The sequence below is a fragment of the Elgaria multicarinata genome, chromosome 18 (assembly GCF_023053635.1).
Source record: "Elgaria multicarinata webbii isolate HBS135686 ecotype San Diego chromosome 18, rElgMul1.1.pri, whole genome shotgun sequence".
NCBI lineage: Eukaryota > Metazoa > Chordata > Lepidosauria > Squamata > Anguidae > Elgaria > Elgaria multicarinata.
In genome coordinates, this window is record NC_086188.1 from 5,814,399 (window position 1) to 5,834,676 (window position 20,278).

Sequence of the window (20,278 nt, forward strand, 5' to 3'; positions counted from 1 at the left end):
TTCCATTATCATACTGCTCTAATAGTGAGGAAGTTTTTCCTGATGTCCAGCTGGAATCTGGCTTCCTGTAACTTGAGCCCATTATTCTGTGTCCTGCTCTCTGGGATGATAGAGAAGAGATCCTGGCCCTCCTCTGTGTGACCACCCTTCACATATTTGAAGAGTGCTATCATGTCTCCTCAATCTTCTCTTCTCCAGGCTAAACATGCCCAGTTGTTTCAGTCTCTCCCCATTCATCAGTGTGGCGAATGGTATAAAAAGTGGTGATTTTAAGGCATGCAGGGAGTGATACCTTGTTTGAAAGTAAATCTGCACTTCCAGGAAGATTCTGGGAGCTTGGTATTGAATCCAAAGAAGGCAAACACACCTGGCAAACCATGTTTTCAGGAAAATCACTGCTTATTTTTGGGATGCAGACACTGGCAAAGTTAGCAGTGGTAAAGCGGGCTGTAGGCTGAATGAAGGGCTGGCTGGGGGAGCATGTGACCCACAGACTGCATGTCGCTCATCCCTGCTATATATCTTTGCTGCTCCCTCCCAGTTTCGGGTCAGATGTTTGGGTGTTTCTTCATAAGCTTCACTGATTCCCAGTTCTTTCCTCTGGCTGAAACTCAGGTGTGGTACAAAAGGTGAACCCGTTTGATCAGATATCAGATTCAGGACTGAAATCTGAAGGTTATCCGGAGAGATCGGTGGGTCAGTGAGCCTTGGGAAAGGAGGGGGAATACCTTGAGAGGTTCTCCTGACCCTAACCTGGGATGACAGTGAGCAAAACCTGCATTAGCAGCAGACAACGAGGCAGCACTGGTGAAAAGCCAGGGAGATCAGTGTCAGGAGCCAGCACCCCTATGGGGCAGGAGCAAATGGCCAGATGACAGGAGAAGCATCATCAGCAAATCCCTTCCGATGCCCAGCTGAGTAAAAATAGCATCATCAAGTGTCCTTGGATGGGTGAGAAATGTATTGCGTTGCCTTCTGGCCAAAGGGCTAGGAAACACAGCAGTTTGCTTTAGCAGATGGAAGCGTCAGCATTTATCAGATCTGGCCTGTTAGGGAGGTTTGGGTTATGGACTCTGAAATAACACAGCGGGTCCCAGAAGGAGATACTGAAGCACGTTTCAGTTCCATCAAATCAATGCAGATCACATAAAAAACACCAATTCTGCCAGGATCCCACTGTCTGGAACCAATGGGTGGATAGCCTATGAAGAGTGGGTTCTGTAGACAGGGATGGAAAGACTGATCAAGAGATGGTCTGAGAGCCTAGTATGGGTTAAGTGGTAAGTTGCTTGAACTATCCAAGATGCTGAACCTATTTTGGAGATAGGGTTCAGCACCTGGGATAGGTTCTTTAGAGTTCTGGCTGGTTGTAACTGAAACCCAGAATGGATTCACAGCCCCTGAGAATTTCTAGCCTTCGTTCAGAAATGTGCACGAATTGCTCAGAAATTTGCATCAAATTGCAGAACCTTCCAAAAATAATAATAATGCAAAATACCTAGAAAATCCACAAACTGGCCCAACTTACTGCAGACCAATTCAGTCGCTGCAGCAGGAATTGGAATGAAGTCCTGGTGGTGGTGGTGGTGGGAACCTAGGAAAACTTGTTGAACTCCACCCTCCATGGAATTTTCTGACATCCCTAACTCCATCTGGAGCTCTTCCACACATGAGACAGGAACCACACATGGCGGAAGTATGGCAACATGACATAAACTCAACCTGCAATTTATGAGGGAGACCTTGATTCAGGGATGCCGTTTTCAGTGGCAACTCTTGCCATGTGCGATGTGAAATAGCTTTGTCCTTGGCATGCTGATGACTGATGCACGTTCTTAAATGCATTGGGAAGCCACTGTCCAGGCAGTGTTTCTGGGTTAATTCTATGAGATTTCTCTCCCCATTCACAACATCCTTTTGAACTAAAGTTGTGTTTGTTGTTTTTCCCGGTAGAATTAAGGCTGCCCCCGGTGTGAAGATCGTAGACATCCGAGTCAGTGAACCGGACCAGTGGGGAGTACAACAAGATGTCGACAATGGAAGGACTCAGACCACCGCTACCATTGTGTGTGAGCGCATCGATCCCAACACAGAGAACAGGTAAGAAATCTGAGCTGTGCTGCTTCTAACTGTGCGTGCCCTTTCCAGTTAAGTGTGGGCGAGAGCAGAGGGAGTGCCGAAGGACAGATACTTTTATTGATGTAGCAGTTTGTTTACTCTTGAAAAGGAATGCATTTTTTTTTGTATTTCCAGTATTAGCGACAGCTTTCTAGTATTTACATACTACTTCCAAAGATGTGCCTCCTCCTCCTCCTCCTTCTTAGAATCATAGAATAGTAGAGTTGCAAGGGGCCTATAAGGCCATCAAGTCCAACCCCACGCTCAGTGCAGGAATCCACCCTAAAGCATACCTGACCAATGGTTGTCCAGCTGCCTCTTGAAGGCCTCTAGTGTGGGAGAGCCCACAACCTCCCTAGGTAACTAGTTCCATTGTCATGCTGCTCTAACCATCAGGAAGTTTTTCCTGATGTTCAGCCGGATTCTGGCTTCCTGTAACTTGAGCCCGTTTTTCTGTGTCCTGCACTCTGGGAGGATGGAGAAGAGATCCTGGCCCTCCTCTGTGTGACCACCCTTCACATATTTGAATAGTGCTATCATGTCTCCCTCAGTCGTCTCTTCTTCAGGCTAAACATGCCCAGTTGTTTCTGTCTCTCTTCATAGGACCCAGTTTCCAGTTTCCCAGTTTCATAGTTTCCAGACCCCTGATTATCCTGGTTGCCCTCCTCTGAACACACTTCAGAGGAGGGCAAAATGCTTCCTCCTCCTCCTCCTCCTCCTCCTCCTCCTCCTCCTCCTCCTTACCATCAGACATTTATATAAAGTTGGGATGTGTATCAGATTCAGCCCAAGCCTGAGTCAAATCAGACCTCCAGACCATTTCTGGTGTTTCCCGAAGTGAATTGGACTTCCTTCTGAAGTGACCAGAACTGAAGGTGGACCCCACACTAGGCTTGTTTCACGATATGGGCTTTGGAAAAGCAGGTGGGTCTCCAAAAATACTGCCTTTTTATTTCTTTTTATTTTGCAGTGTGAGGGATCTGGAAGCCCATGTTTGCCCCTCCATACCCACCTTTGTTGGGTGCTCAGAAAAAAAAAAGTAGGGACTTAGCAGCAAGCAGCTATGGAGTGCTACAAGTGTTAATTTAGTTTGAAAGCCAGCTAAAATCAGCCAGTGTGGTATAGTGGTTAGAGTGTTGGACCGGAAGCCAGGAGATCTGGGTTCTAGTCCCCACTCAGCCATGGAAGCTCACTGGGTGACATTGGGCCAGTCAAAGACTCTCTGCCTAGCATACCTTGCAGGGTTGTTGTTGTGAGGTTAAAATGCAGCGGAGGAGGGTTCTCCATGGGTTCCTTGGAAGAAATAAAGTTGGGATATAACTGCAATAGAATAAATAAATTCAGCACTCCTTAGAAATCCAATTGGGACTGCAGAAAGGCTGAATTTGGCCTATGGACTGACACTCAACTTCTTTGTTCTAACGTACTGACTTTGAGCTAAAAGCAATTTAAACAGTGGTGTAGTGGAGTCACAGCTCAGAGGGATGAAACGCTGATGCTTTTTATCAGCAAGGACCCTGATGTCTTCTGCATCACGCTCTAAGAATTCCCCATTCTCTCTGAGAAGGGACCTTGTTCCCTGTTGATATACCAAGTATTTGGGGGCAACCTGATCTTGAATGGGCAATTCAGACTTATTAGCTTTGGAAAAGACCTGTTCTTGGTGAAGATGAAAACAGCTAGAATTGGTTTTGTTGATAAGGATCAATTCAGCTGTTTGAATTTATTGAACTCTCCTGGTGGTTGGATCCATCACGACAAGTTCCTGCAGTTCAAAATTTACTACTATACTACTAGATATATAACACACCATCTGTGATCCAGCTCAAGCCAATTTTCTCCTTAGAAGGCCAGTATTTGCCAACTCTAGAGATAGGACCAAAGAATAGAGAACACTTTACTCTGTGCTGGAAATATAGCCGTGAAAAAAATGGCTGCTACTTAATTCTGCTTTAGTTCCCCTCCCCCATTTACTGCCGTTGTAACCCGTGTTCCGTTTAGAGCCGCATGAAAGAAAAATCACATTAAGAGAGAAATATTGAGGTTAAAGGAAGAATGAAATGTAATTTTCATCTGGAAGAGAGAGAAAAAAACATTTTAATTGAAGCAAGGTAACTTAAAAAATTTAAGTTAGCCATAAACTTGTTGAGAATGCTGGAAGTTTTGCTAATCCGTGAAATTATACCTGTCACAGTAACTTAGTTTTTATTAACACCGTTTTCTGCTTTGTGTCGAACTTCTAAATTATACAAAAGCAATGAATCTCAAGTTAATTAATACTCTGACCCTTTCCTTTGTGAGATTAATTTTAATATTTTTGGGATTAATTAAAGTATGCAAATAGAAAACTCCGTCAGATCCATTCCAGATTAGCAAATATTGTTGCTCTCGGAACAAATATTTAACTTTGATCATTCTTTTAATTTGGTGTTCTGGCTTTACCTTGCTGTTAGTTTAGCAGGTTCAACTACTCCCGTAACAAGATAGAAGATAACCCGAGCCACAAAACCTCCACAATTGTTTAATATAAAGCCATTAGTCTTCCAGTCATCTCTGCATTACAATCTGCTTTCTACATTCTAGACAATCGTAGCTTTTAAAAGCACTGTTGGAGAGAGCAACATTCGTTTTCTCTTTGCATGTCAGCAGAGGCCATTGATAGAATCATAGAATCTTAGAATAGCAGAGTTGGAAGGGGCCTACAAGGCCATCGAGTCCAACCCCCTGCTCAAGGCAGGGATCCACCCTAAAGCATCCCTGACAGATGGTTGTCCAGCTGCCTCTTGAAGGCCTCTAGTGTGGGAGAGCCCACAACCTGATCTGGAACCTGATCTGGAACCTGATCTGGAACCTAATCTGGAAGGAGAGGAGACATCTTGTCAAAGGTGGATTGCCCTCCTTGCCCCAATCCAGGACTGGTTTTTCTGGAGGAAGAATGAAAAGGGGCCAATGCGTTTTTGAGGCTTTTGGTTCCCTCAGTCTAAGGAGTTGGGGAGAGAGGCAGACGGTCTCCTGAATTGAGAAGGGAGACACACATCCCCAAACCTGCAGTGCAGGGCTGGCCCTGTCATGAGGCAAAGTGAAGCAGTTGCCTCAGGTAGCAAATGCTGGGAAGCAGCAGTAGCAGCAAGGCATTGGAGGAAAGAACTGTGTGCCACATGACTTGCCTTGCACCCCTTAAGCTTCAGGTGTGGTGGAGGATGCTATTGGATTGTCAGTGCTGAAGAAAGATTCAACTGACACAGTCCAGTTGGCTTTTGTTTATGGAATGGGATGGGATGCCATTTTGTTCTTTGCCACAGGCAGCAAAACATTTTGGGCTAGTCCCGCTTACATGTCTATAAGGCTATGATTGTTGCTTTTGGGACCTTATTTATTTATTTATTTATTATTTATTACGTTTATATACCGCCCCACAGCCGAAGCTCCCTGGGCGCTTTACAACAGTTAAAAATAGTAAACCTTAAAAATTATACGAAATTTTAAAAACTGCCAGAAACATAAAAACAGCAGTATAAAAACAACAGTATCCATTTAAAAACAACAGTTCTGGGGTCCATTAAAAACAAATGTAACGTTGTTAAATGCTGTTAAAATGCCTGGGAGAAGAGAAAAGTCTTGACCTGGTGCCGAAAAGATAACAATGTTGGCGCCAGGCGAGCCTCATGGGGGAGATCATTCCACAGTCGGGGGGCTACCACCGAGAAAGCCCTCGTCCCTTGTTGCCCTGAGTTAAAAAACTCAGCATATGTTGTTAACTGCCTGGGAGAAAAGTCTTAACCTGGCGCCAAAAAGATAACAATGTTGGCGTCAGGTGAGCCTCGCTGGGGAGATCATTCCATAATTGACTTTAGGTGTCAGGATTTGGGCTGTGGCCAATTGCCTAGAGAAAGTCAGGCGCTGGGAACTGGAAGTCAGGGCTGAAGAGCAATCCGGATCAGAGGGCGAACTAGAAGGTGGAATCAAAGTGCAAAACCAGAAACACAAAACACAGGTAGACCTGAGCAACAAGCTCAGGTAGACCTTGTTGCTCAAACAAAGCTGCACTCAGACAGGAAGCCCTCTTATACTCCGTCCTGCTCAGGAAAATCTGAGGCCATCTCCGTCCAGATGGTTCTTTACTGCAAAGTTGCAATGGCAGAGCTCTCCACATGGGGCAGTGTTCCGAGTGGTTCCTGCAAAAATGATTCCTTTTCCTGCTTCTTTTTCCACCTGTGGGATGATCTCAATGATGGATGGGAGGGTGGCCCCAATCTGTCATGATCCAGGTTTTTGATTCCCCCTCCTCAGGAAGAGAAGGTTTTGGTAGACACATCTCAGATCCAGAAGAGTAATTGGCTGTAGAAGCACCCATCAATATCCTTCAAGGCCCTCAGCCCCAGAAGTGCCACTGGGCCCAGCCATCCTCAGATTTTGAGAACTCCGCTCCTGAAGCTGCTACCATCACCACATCCCAGTTGCCTCCATGCTGTCACAGCCAAAGGCCTCATACAGTGTTTGGGAGGAGCTACCAGTCTCTAGCAAGCTGAAGTCCTATTTAAGGCTCAGTCTGACTCTGCCACTTGTTGGAGGAACATGCATGCTGGGTTTGTCTGGCTTCCAGTCCATACTCATATGCTGTGTGTTCCTTGATTTCTTTAATTGGTATATGACCTTACCTTTGTCTGACCTTGCTTCTGGAATTAGCCCGGTACTCAACAGAACCGGTGGCCTAAAATGGCACATAACCCAGAATGGAGGAGCTGTGCTTTTGGAAGGGGGGAATTGAGAAGCCAATGGGGGAGGGGAGAAGGGCTGAGCCAAGGGCCATGGGAGGGGATAGAAGCAGGAAAAGGATAAAGGACAGGTGTGAGAACAAGAGTCCTCTCTTCCTCAATGTTTCCCCATTCTGCTTGTGATATTTCATGGTTCATTAATGGGACTATGAGAACATAAGAAGAGTCCTGCCAGAAAAAACCAAGGTGCCGTGCAGTTCAGCCTGTGGTTTCCTGAAAGACCACAAGACCCATGGCGGCATTAGATGGCCCTTTAATGGGACTATGAGAACCTAAGAAGACTTCTGCCAGAAAAGACCAAGGGGCCATCCAGTTCAGCCTGTGGTTTTCCATGCTGGCCAACTGGATCGTCCTAGAAAGACCAGAAACAGGGGATGAAGGCAATTCAATAGCAACAGTTCTGGTCTTTGATGATGCAATACTTCTTGTTCCTGCTAGCATTTGAGCTCTATGTGTGTAGCTTCACAACCGAAAACTGCAGCGTAGTCAGTTTTGCTTCCTTCAAGGTCCTTCAGAGGAGCAGCGTGTGTGTGGTGAAGAGGGGATCAAGTACTCTCCACCAATTTCCTAGGTGGCCGTTGAGTACCCTTAACTTATTAAGCACCTTTCTCCTCTTCTTACGCTTGTATCCACTATTATTTTCTCCTGTACTTGCTGGCCATAGAAGTCGCAATGTACCCTGAAGTCATGCACACAACGGCATTAGAATGTAATGCATTCATAAATCCGGGCTTTTATTCCTTCCCGCTTGCGCTATCTTTTTGGAACCCTTTTCAAATATGCTCACTCCTCTAATCTTTCCCCTCCTCCCTTATCACCGTTTATTTCATCTCAAAGTTCTCCAATTTGCTTGCGCAAATTGAGTGTTCATTAAGATTTTTTAAATTAAGACCTTTCATGAAAAGTGAGTCACATTCTTTCCTTCCCTTTCTCTCCCCCTCTCACACACGCTCTCTGCAAGTTTTCTTCTTCTTTTTTCAATAATAATAATAAAAAAACAAAAGTCCCTTATCGCAGTGTCTCAGGCGGCTTACATTATATTCTATTAGAAATCCATTTTGTCCAAGGTTGTTGCAATTCGCAGATTAAAGCTTCTTTTCCCGGGTTTTGTATTGTTCAGAACACATTTATGAATTCACCTCTTTAATAGTCAGACACACATTTCAGTCTCTCGTTGATAACGTAGTCCAGCGACACGTATTTTTCTTTTTTCCTTTGAAATATATAATTTCAAGGCTTCACCCAGAAGCACACTTCGTGGTTTGCAAATGGGGATCATTTAGAGTTCTCAGAACCCATGTGCCACCGTAAGGGTGGTCGAATCTGTCAGTTTTGCTTCCTCCCATACTTGATTTTTTTAAATTCTCAAGGTCTTTCTGTCCCCAGTAGACCAGATTGGGACATCTTGAGGTTCAACACCCCTTGCCTACACTGACTGGTGGCGGATCTCCAAGGGTTCAGTACAGGGCAGTGTTGGCTGGTGGCTCTGATTTTGATGGGGCTGTGAATCCATTAGGGGTTTCAGCCTGAACCAGCCATATCTCTAAACGAGCTATCTAAAATGCTGAACCCAAAGTAGTCAGCACATTGGATAGCTCCTTTAAAGTTCTGACTGAAACCCACTGAAATCAGAGCCATTGGCCACCATTGGTCCCAGGTCCTTCTCTGCCCTTCCTGGAGATGGCAGGGATTGAACCCATGGCCTTTGCCATGCAAAATAGGTACTCTACCATTGAGCTACAGCTCTTCCTCACCCACCATAACTCCTGATATTAGCCCTTTCTAGTAGGGCTGTGCAAGGACCTCCTGTTCCACTCTGGATCCTGATCTGCACCCTCTGGATCGGTTCTGAACCACTCTGGATTGATCTGGACCTCTTCCGAACTGATCTGGATTGATCCAGACCTCTTCCAAACCGATCCAGAGGTCCGGATTTCCCCCCATAGACTTACATTGGAAAAGAAAAACACCTATAACTTTTTTGTTTTTCAAGATACATACATGTAACTGGGCACCGTGATAGCTTCTAAATGGATCCTTAGTCATGCCAGTTTTGAAGCAAATCGAATCATCCCCTGATTTTTAGAGAAATTTTAAAGCTTCCACCCCCATTTACAAAACTGCATTTATCTCTGTCATTTTTCAAGATACACACATGTAATTGGGCACCATGACAGCTTCCACGTAGAACTTTAGGCATGACCACTTTGAAGGAAATTGGTTCATGCCCTCATTTTTAGCAATTTTTTAACGATTTAACCCTCAACCATTCCCCCGATTTACAAAACTGCATCCATCTCCATCATTTTTCAAGATAAACACATGTAACTGGGCATCATGATAGCTTCTAAATAGATCCTTAGTCATGCCAATTTTGAAGCAAATCAGATCATCCCCTGATTTTTAGGGAATTTTTAAAGTTAAACCTCAACTACAATATCCTTCAGAAATAAAGTGTATTGGAAGGAGATAGTGGAAGTGCATCTCAGGACAATATTAGCACTTCAAAGGGAACACAGTGCAAAGGGATCTGAATTTAGGGGGTCTAGATCAGCCCTATCCACTCCAGATTCGGGGATCCGGAACGGAGCTGAGCACAGCCCTACTTTCTAGGGTAATACCACTCCCAGATCCCACCGAAACCCCTGGATTAAGAATCTAAATAGAGGCAGATGAATCGGTGAGACTTTATAGAAGAGAAAACTGGGTTCTGTTGGGGAGGAAGCATGCTAATGTTAATAGCATGGTAGGGAAGGATTGCAAATTCTGTTATTGTTCCTTCTCTTTTCTTTGTCCTGGTTTTGCTTCTCATGCCATTGGAAGGCAAGTACCTGTGGGTGGCATCCACGCTGTTGCCCAGCAACTTAAAACACATAAAAGATCGCTGTGGTGGAATGGAAACCCTGTGTTCCCACAGACCACTTAGGGCAAAACAAGAAAGAATAGGCAATTTTTACAGGCGAGAATACCGTAGAACTATCGCAGCCTGTTTTTTATTAAGCAAGGCCAGGCATAAACAGTTTACATCAGAGTCTTCTTTGTTGACACTGGAAAAGAAAGGAAGAAAATACTCCAGTCGCATCTATCCAGGATGGCTTAAGACTCAGTAGAAAGAAGAGTGTGTATTTTATTAATTTGATTTTGATGGAACAGCCCAGCATTCTGTTTCCAGTACGCAGCCTGATGCCCTGGAAACTCATGTGTGGAATAACCCCAGCATCTGATAATTGGAGGTACACTGCTCTTTTATGTGGAGGTTCTGCATAGCTGTCATGGTCAGTGCCCATCGACAGACCTGTCCTCCATCTCTTTGGCTAATAGTCTTTACGGCAGGGAAAAGCCATCAAAGTTAATGGCCGCTACCATGTCATGTGTGAGTGAATTTGAGAAGCGAATGGTAGGCCTTGGGTATAAAAACGCTTCATTTTGTCAGGTGCAGCTGAGCCTGTGGGTAGGGATGGAAGGCATCAGACTTCACGTCATCTGGGTCAGTTTCACATCTGAATGCTGGGAAGTCCATTCTGTTTTGTTTTCATGTCCATGTGCACCAGTTGCTGGGGAACATGGGTGGGAAGATATTGTGGCACCATGCCCTGCTTTGTTGGTCCCTAGTTGACAGCTGGTTGACTGTTGTGTGAACAGAGTGCTGGACTCGGTGGGCCCTCGGTCTGATCCAGCAGGGCTCTTCTGTTCTTCTGTTCATGTCCCTGTGTATCAGGAATGAACAATAGTTTTGTTTCTGTTTGCAAATCATGTGAACACAACCCTTTCACAGTCCTGAATGCGAGCAGGAGCACTTCTACTTTTGTAGAAAACTTTCCAAATATGTGATCCTGTTCAAATCCTGCCTGCCCCCAAATGCACACTTTGAAATGCTGAAGCGGTGCTGGTTTTGACCTATAAAGCCTTACACGGCTTGGGACCACAATACCTGACGGAACGCCTCTCCCAACATGAATATACCCGGTCACTACGTTCAACATCTAAGGTCCTCCTCCGGGTGCCTACTCCGAGAGAGGCTTGGAGTGTGGCAACGAGAGATAGGGCCTTTTCGGTGGTGGCCCCCAGACTGTGGAATGATCTCCCTGATGAGGCTCGCCTGGCACCAACGCTGCTATCTTTCCGGCGCCAGGTTAAGACTTTCCTCTTTGCCCAGGCATATGGCGGCACATCCTAATTACCCACATGTTTAGTTTTTAATTGGTTTTTAATGCTTTATGTGTGTACTGTGTTTTAGAGTTTTAAATTTTGTATACTTGTTTTTACCACAATTTTTAGAATTTCTGTAAACCTCCCAGAGAGCCCTGGCTATGGGAGTGGTATATAAGTGTAATAAATAAATAAATAAATAAGTGTTGGGATCCCCAGGGAGTTGAAACTCTCCCTCTGACCAAGCTAGTTTTGGCTGGGAAAGAATATCTGATCCTTGGACAAGATGGTCCTTTTGCCAACCGTCTTTATATTCATTCCAGTGTCGGCATTTTCCATACTTTGCGGAGTGGAGCGGAACATTTTGGATATCAAAACATGCCCTTTCACTTAGGAAGATTATTTTGTATATCTCCAATCAGTAACATCACTTCTGTATCTCAAGTGATCCACCTGTATATCAATACAACCCTTGCTGAATGCCGGCAAAACCATATTACAGCAAGATGTTTTGATATTTCCTCGGAAAACCTTTATTTTTGCACATAGGAGTTTTTACTTATGACAAGCCAGCACAGCAGCCTGTAGTGTATCTTGAAATCATGATAACAAGGAAAAACTGGATGTCTTCTCTCCATCTTTTTCTGTGGGGATGCTGAAAAACTCATTCCTGCAATTTAAATGATTTTTGATTGCCTTTCCCTAAAGCGACCCCCCCCTTTCACTTTAGTGGAAGAGGTGTCCTTGAAATCAAAGTAAAGCTGTATAAAACTCTAGCATATGTATTTGTGTAAATAGTGCCCCTCCCCTGCTCCAATTTTGGAAGCTTACTTCTGGTTGTGAGAATTCAGGTTGAGCAATAGCACAATCTTTTATACTTACTTTCTCAGAAATATGCCCGGTTCAATCAGCTGTAGGTGCCCTATTTTTGGCCCCACCTATAGAATTCATCAGGGTGCCAAGCACAAGAGATGGTGGTGGCCCCAGGAATGAAGGGCTGTCCCCTGTTGATTCCCCTGTTGAATGATTGTAAATGGCATCTAAACACCTAGTTGTTTACATGGGCTTTTAATTGATAATAATGGTGGTCTATGCTCTTAAATTGAACTATAAGCCATTGCTGCTATTTCTCTGCTGATTTTGGATTGAATTGTTTATAGGTGGCTATTATGATTTTACTTTAAACCTGCTTTATTTTCCTTTGTTTTTGTAATTATGTGGGCTACCTTGGAAAGACTACATTTGCCCTGGAAGATAGTATGGAAACATTTTCAATGAACAAATGTACAAGCAAACATATTCACTTGTGAGTAGGCCCCATGGAGATGAGCAATGGCTCATTTTACTTGCTCAGAGTTATTCTGAGCATACTTAACCAGAAAGAATATCCCCTGAAATCAGAATGATCTCCTTCTGAAGAAATGGGGTTAGAGAGGCAGTGACTTACTGCAGGATTTGACTGGGAGATCCTGGGGATGGACCCTGGGCCCATCTGCATGCAAAGCAGAGAGACTCTATCCATGACCAGGATCAATCACACTCATATAAAATGGGTGTCAGAGTTGTGAAACGGGCTACCAAGGCAATAAAAATTAATACCGTATATCTTCGATTCTAAGACGCCATCGATTCTAAGACGCACCCCATTTTTAGAGATGTTTATTTGGGAAAAAAGGGCATCTTAGAATCAAAGAAATACTTCCCTCACCGCCCAGCCAACCTCCTCCCCCCGCCTCCGTGCTTTCTTCTAATGGTTGTGTCCTTTTCTTTTTCCCCTCTGTGCGAGAAGAAACCGCCGTTTGCGCGGGAAGAAGGGGGAGTTGAAACAAAGAGTAAACAATATTTTCAGGCGGGGAGAGAGAGGAGAAGACGTGATTAAGGAGCTAAAATGCTTAACTCTCCAGTCCCACTTGTTACTTGTCTGTGCACCAGGGGACGATGACACGCAAGTAAGTCCCATGGAAATCGATGGGACTTACGAATAAATTTGACTAACAAAAAACCAGGCGCTTACCCAACCAGCTCCTCGCTTGCATGGCTCGAAGCTGCTGCAGGAGCTTCCTCTTTTCCTCTTACCATATTGCTTCGATTCTAAGACGCCATCGATTCTAAGACGCACTCCATTTTTAGAGCTGTTTATTTAGGGAAAAAAGTGCGTCTTAGAATCGAAGAAATACGGTAATGATGCATTCAACGAATGCCGGCGTCAACGGTAGGCATGGCTGGGCACCAGCCGAGAGACTACACCTTAGCAGGGTCCCACCGACAAGAGCTCCTGGATTTGCTCCCCCTCTTCACCATAGCAGCCTACTATTTCATCTGCCTCTTGTGCTGGCCTAGACAATGGTGGTGGTGGTGGTGAGAAGGAGGAGCAGCAGATGACACTGCTTCTTCACTCTCTGCCTGTCCAACGAGCAAGTGGTAGTAAGAAGAACATCAGAACATCAGAAGAGCCCTGCTGGATCAGACCAAGGGTCCATCTAGTCCAGCGCTCTCTTCCTGCAGTGGTCAACCAGCCATCGGCCAGGGACCAACAAAGCAGGACATGGTGCAAGAACACCCTCCCACCCATGTTCCCCAGCAACTGGTGCACACAGGCTTACTGCCTTGAATACTGGAGATAGCACCCAACCACCAGGGCTAGTAGCCAATGGATAGCCTTCTCCTCCAGGAATTTATCCAAACCCATTTTAAAGCCATCCAAATTGGTGGCCATCACTACATCTTGTGGTAGTGAGTTCTGTAATTTAACTATACGTAACAATGTGGAAAAGGAGGAGGAGCCACAACAGTTGGTGACAACAGTGGTGAGAAGGTAGACTCACAGAGGAATGGCGTCTTACTCAACAGTCCTCGAAAAACTGGGGATGCCACTGCATTCAACAGGTGAATGAACATTATTATTATAATTTATTTATATAGCACCATCAATGTACATGGTGCTGTACAGAGTAAAACAGTAAATCGCAAGGCCCTGCCGCATAGGCTTACATTCTAATAAAATCATAGTAAAGCAATAAGGAGGGGAAGAGAATGGAAACAGGCACAGGGTAGGGTAAACAGGCACAGGGTAGGGTAAAACTAACAGTATAACAGTATAACTAACAGCCTAAAGTCTGAGCAACATCAAGTTTTAAAAGCTTTAGGAAAAAGAAAAGTTTTTAGCTGAGCTTTAAAAGCTGTGATTGAAGTTGTAGATCTCAAATGTTCTGGGAGAGCATTCCAGGCGTAAGGGGCAGCAGAAGATGGGGTGGGTATTCATTTCTGGAGGGGTATTTAAACACTGAGCCATGGTTTGAGAACAAGGTTGTCAGAAATCCATGAGCTTGTTCCTTTTGTGATATCGAGGCCACAAAACAGCATCTTAGGAGCCGCGTGCGAAGGAAGCCTGATCATCTCGGAGAACCATTTTCATTCTGGGTTGGAAACAATGAAATTATATGGCCATCTCCTGCTGGGAATCTAATAGCCAGGTAACCACATGAAGCCTCGACTGACCAGCAGCTCCATCGATATTTTCCCCTCTCTTCGTCCACTTTCACGAGGCCGACTGCCGGTTCAATAAAAGCTCCAGCAGAGACAGGTCGTTGTGAGGTTCAGCTAGTCTGAATAATGAGAATTTGGCTCAGCTTCCGTAGGTCCACCCCCTTACTCACCCCAGATGCGCATACTCTGAGAGGGGTCCTTACTGACTCCCCCACCCCACCCTGACCCGGGGAGGCTTAGAACATTTTTGTTCAGCTTTCTTCTCGCTGTGCTGGTTTAGTACAGTGGAAAGGAGCATTTGACGAAGTAATAAAGCCCCGGCCACTGAAAAAAGAGAAACTTAAGCCCTACAGCGATACGGCAGGGAAACTCCATGAAGCGGAGGAAAAAGAAGAGTTCAGTGGTCTTTATTCAAGCTTTGGAGAGACTGCGTGATTTTCCACCAGAAAGAGAAGCGACACAAGGGACTAGCAGCATGGTAAATTCACAGCAGGTGCCAGACACTGAGACAGGTAGAAACAGCCAATGCTTGAAGGGCTGGTGTGTAACTTCTATGCGCAGGCAAGAGAGTGGGATGAGAGAATTCTGTGCTTAAAGGCAGGGAACTGGTCAATGTGAAGATGTTACACCAGTGCTTTGTGATCTACCCTGGCTTCCAGTGCATTCCAGTCACTGAGGGATGGATGTCAGATACTGGGTTGGGCAGCTGAGGTTCAGTCTTCCTTTCTACCCATTTGGATAAGTTTTGTTCAATGGGTTGGACTAGCTGGACCAAAGTGTTTTTATAGGGCCTGGTGCCCTCCCATTGGCTTGCAAGGTCAGCTGACCATTTCAAGGCTGTGGGGGTCAGCTGACAGCACTCAGGCCAAGATTGCAACCATTGGTTTGCAAGGTCAGCTGACCATTTTCAGGCTGTGGGGTCAGCTGACAGCACTCAGGCCAAGATTGCAGCCATCAGTTTACAAGGTCAGCTGACCATTTCCAGGGTGTGAGGTCAGCTGATAACACTCAGGCCAAGATTGCACCCATTGGTTTGCAAGGTCAGCTGACCATTTTCAGGCTGTGAGGTCAGCTGACAACACTCAGGCCAAGATTGCACCCATTGGCTTGCAAGGTCAGCTGACCATTTCCAGGCTGTGGGGTCAGCTGACAGCACTCAGGCCAAAATTGCAGCTTAGAGGTGATCTCACTCTGTGGAGCTGAGTCTGATTGGCTGGCTGAAGGGAAGGCATCCAAGGCTGGCTACTGGTGACCCTGACTTGAGACCCCTCCGCAACAGCTTGCATGGTTGCATCTGTCATATGTACCACTAAATCCAGGGTTGGACATTACTTAACTGCACCACTGGTCTAAGCAAGTTGTGTGGGCCTGGCTATGAGTTAGGCAGGTTTGGGAAACCTCCAAATCCAGTCCTTCTTGGTTTCCAATCCAGACCTGCAAAAAAGCATAAAACAAACCAAAAAAAGCAACCCTGAAAAAAGTTGTCAGATTTCAGGAAGAAATCTTGGCTCATAAATGCTACCTGAGTTGGGGGCACTGTGGAAAAAGGGCTGGATTCCCGGGGAGGGGTATCCCTAGCTACAATGTGCTGGTATTTTTTGACCCTGCAGATTTTGTCATTGGCCGCTCCCCGTTTGCTTCCAGTCCTGCCCACTGCTGAAATGAGGAATCCGAAAACTTCTCCAAAGTAGAATTCGTCCAATTGAGCTGAAAGAAATCAACACCCTCAGTGTTAGGAAAGTTTTCATAGAATCATAGAATAGTAGTGTTGGAAGGGGCCTACAAGGCCATTGAGTACAACCCCGTGCTCATTGCAGGAATCCACCTTAAAGCAACCCTGACAGATGGCTGTCCGCCTGCCTCTAAAAGGCCTCTAGTGTGGGAGAGCCCACAACCTCCCTAGGTCATTGGTTCCATTGTCGTACTACTCTAACAGGCAATGAGTTTTTCCTTATGTCCAGCCGGAATCTGGCTTCCTGTAACTTGAGCCACTTATTCTGTGTCCTGCACTCTAGGAGGATTGAGAAGAGATCCTGGCTCTCCTCTGTGTGACAACCTTTTAAGTCTTTGAAGAGTGCTATCATGACTCCCCTCCATCTTCTCTTCTCCAGGCTAAACATTGCCAGTTCTTTTAGTCTCTCCTCATAGGGCTTTGTTCCCAGAGCCCTGCTTATCCTCGTTGTCCTCCTCTGAACAGTGAGGTAGACGACTGTCAAAATGTGATTTGTGGGCTTGGATCACATGTGGTTTGTGGGCTTGGATCACATGTGGTTTGTGGGCTTGGATCACAATGCTGTCTGGCTGCTTCAAACAGAGTCGGTAGGCAGGTGAGGAGAGAGTTAAATGCCTCTGCAAATTCCTGGGTGGGCAGATCTGGTAATCTGCATGCCGTTTCAGCCTGTCTTGATTTGATATGTACAATGTTGGTTCGTCGGTGGATACAGTTTAATTTCAGGGTAGGGTAGTCTGTAAAATTAAGATTGTGAGAACTTATTGGTCTTCTGCTGTGGAGGGCGGTGGGGTGAGGGGAATGGGAGGAATTCCTCTGGATCATTGTATGTCTAGGTGAATGCTTGCGTTCATGTCACTTGCCAAACTCTTGATGAAGAGGCGTTCAGGCTTGTTGGCCTTCCTACTCAGGCACTCCCATTTTGCTCTTCCTCTTGGCTTTGCTGCTGCCATTTTGTCATCTGTATGTAATAGGGTGACCCTATGAAAGGGAGGACAGGGCTCCTGTACCTTTAACAATTGCATAGAAAAGGGAATTTTGGCAGGTGTCATTTGTATATATGGGGAACCTGGTGAAATTCCCTCTTCATCACAACAGTAAAAGTGCAGGAGCTTTACTAGCATGACCAGATTTAAAAGAGGGCAGGGCTCCTGCAGCTTTAACTGTGGTGATGAAGAGGAATTTTCACCAGGTTCCCCATATATACAAATGACACCTGCTGAAATTCCCTTTCCAGTTCAACTGTTAAAGATACAGGAGCCCTGTCCTCCTTTGCATAGGGTCACCCTAGTATGTAAGTAAGAAGGTAAGTCCATCTCTTGCCCCAGGGTAAATAAAATGAACGCAACTCAAAGCTACCAATACTCGGGGGAATTTCTTACGATACAGCTTGGTCTCCCTATTTGTTGCCCAATGGGTGCTGCCTTTTCCTTGCTAAGGTTCCATTTTTGCCCTGGAATGCCCTGGATTTATTATGGGGTGTTGGCTTTTGAATGGTTGCCATTGCAAAGAATGGTGGAGTGGATCTCCTTGTCGTCACTCTTACAAGAAAGGAAGCGCAAGATAAACTCAACATGAACCATTTAAGAAATGCCTCCCCCCTCTCCCCATCTAAAATTTTACCCCCCCCCCCCAGTTTTGGGGGCATTTTCACCCTGTGAAATGTGCTTACTGAGAACGTTTTGCTCAGCATTTCTCTTTTCTTGGCTTTGTTAATTGTTTCCTTCACTTGGCTTGGCTATACAGGGCCCTTGCTTTGAGAGTCCTGTCCCATCACACCAAAGATTCCATTCAGATTCTGCAGTCCAGAATGTGATCCTATGGGCATCTATGTGCTGATGGACACCTCCATTTTTGCCAGCCTGCTCCTTGCTACTTTTGATATATTTTTAACTTTTAACAATTAAAAAAACAAAACTGTGTGGCTGGTATACTGCAAAGTGAAGTCCTATAGGCAGATAGGAGGTTTCTTGGATCAATTTAGGCTGATCTTTTTAGGGGTTCCCAAGGAATCACCCTCTTTTTAAAGGCAATCCCTTCTCCCTCTGCCCTGTGGGAAATTTACAGTTGAGGACCAGGCATGAGGGGCATCTACAGTGGAGGCTGGTAGTTTCAATTTTGGTAGGGATGCGAATCCATGCCGTGTTTGACATAGAATCATAGAATCATAGAATAGAAGACTTGGAAGGGGCCTACAAGGCCATCGAGTGCAACCTCCTGCTCAATGCAGGAATCCACCCTAAGCATACCTGACAGATGGTTGTCCTCTTGAATGCCTCTAGTGTGGGGGAGAGAGCCCACAACCTCCCTAGGTAACTGGTCCCATTGTCGTACTACTCTAACAGTCAGGAAGTTTTTCCTGATGTCCAGCCGGGATCTGGCTTCTGGAAACTTGATGCAGGAAGAGAAGGGAAACCCCTATGATTTCATTGAGCAGACAACTGCAAAAACATTGTTGAATAAGCCCTGAGGAAGGATGTTTTCTGTCTGAAATGCGTAGGCATCCTCCATTAAACCTTTTTCTATATAAACTTTTTGCAAGATTATCCTTCGTTCCGCCCCTGCCTTCGGCTTGTTTTTTCACTTCCTGTAACTTGAGCCCGTTATTCTGTGTCCTGTACTCTGGGATGATGGAGAAGAGATCCAAGCCCTCTTCTGTGTGACAACCTTTTCAGTATTTGAAGAGTGCTATCATGTCTCCCCTCAATCTTCTCTTCTCTAGGCTAAACATGCCCACTTAGACTTAGAGAAGCCGTGCACACAACCTTCAGTGCATACACAGGGAATCTCCCCCCACACATATGCACACACATACAGAGAGCTAGAGCGAGAGATTGACCCTGTCCACACGACACAGAGCTATCCAAGGTGCTGAACCATATCCCTCAAATAGGTTCAGCACCCTGAATGGCTGGTTTAGAATTCTGGCTGGTTCCGACTAAACCCCGGGATGGATTCCTAGCCTCACCGAAATCAGAGCCCCTGCTTCCACTGGGCATCCATGATTGGCTCTAGATCCCCAAAACTGCAAAATAGGCCTGTTGGGAGAGAAAGACCCCCCCCGTCACATTCCCCAGGCTCGAGCTTAGCTGCCAACACGGTCTGTTCAGCATGGTTTGCTTTGAGTGTGTTTGAAACCCTGGGCCTCCTTCCTCGCTGAAAGGTTTATGTTTACAAGTTGACTTTTTAATTAGCTTAATGTGGCAAAAGGTTGGAGGGGTGAAAGATGGGGAGGAGAATTTCACATGCAAATGGTACCGTTGGCGTAACAGTGGCCAGGTTTTTTAATTTCAGGGTAGGTTAGTTTGCATAACTACAAGCTGCTTGAGCGTGCGTGTGTGTGTGTGTGTGTGTGTGTGTGTGTGTGTGTGTGTGTGTGAATATATATAATCTCAGCAGGGGAAATGTGGGTGGAACATAATTTCAAACATTCCACAAAAACATGAATGTGTCAGGATTACCTGCTGGGAACTCACCTCCTCTTTTGTGTCAGGGTTGAAAGAGAATTATTCTTTTGTGACCTGTTTCTTTATGAGCCCCAAAGAACAGAAGAGGCATGGGCAATTTTTCATCTGGCTATAGCCAGCTTCCTTTGAAATAACGGAAAGGGTCATAGGTCAGTGTTAGAACACATGCATTGCGTCGCGAACATCCCAGGTTCTGACCTCGGCGTCTCCAGGTAGGGCTGGGGAAATTCCTGCCTGAGAGCCTGGGAAGCTGCTGCCAGTCAGTGTGGGCAATACTGGGCTCTCACTGTCACAGTTTGGGCTGTGTTCTAGCTAGGCTTAGGTAACCTAAAGGGCACCTTGCAGCCAGGTCCACTGAGGCCATGTGGGTCGCAGCCTTGTTTGATGCTCGTCAATTAAATTGCAAGTTGATGTGGCTGAAAGAAGAGAGACTTCTGAGAGGAAGAGGGGTCCGGGCGGGGGCTACGGAGGCTCCAGACTGCTAGCTGTTGCCGTGATAGGGATATACACTTCAATTGGGTTTAATTGATACCTTGCAAATGAATAATCTATTC

General features: G+C 45.5%; 1 protein-coding gene across 1 annotated transcript in view; it reads left to right on the top strand.

The window, feature by feature from the left end:
• The window catches only part of TMEM132B (transmembrane protein 132B), a 285,111-nt gene that overhangs the window by 128,926 nt on the left and 135,907 nt on the right, over nucleotides 1–20,278 (top strand). Inside the window, exon 3 of the mRNA XM_063144325.1 lies at nucleotides 1,954–2,100. Within this exon, the coding sequence (XP_063000395.1) occupies nucleotides 1,954–2,100 (147 nt within the window). The remainder of the gene's footprint in view (nucleotides 1–1,953; nucleotides 2,101–20,278) is intronic.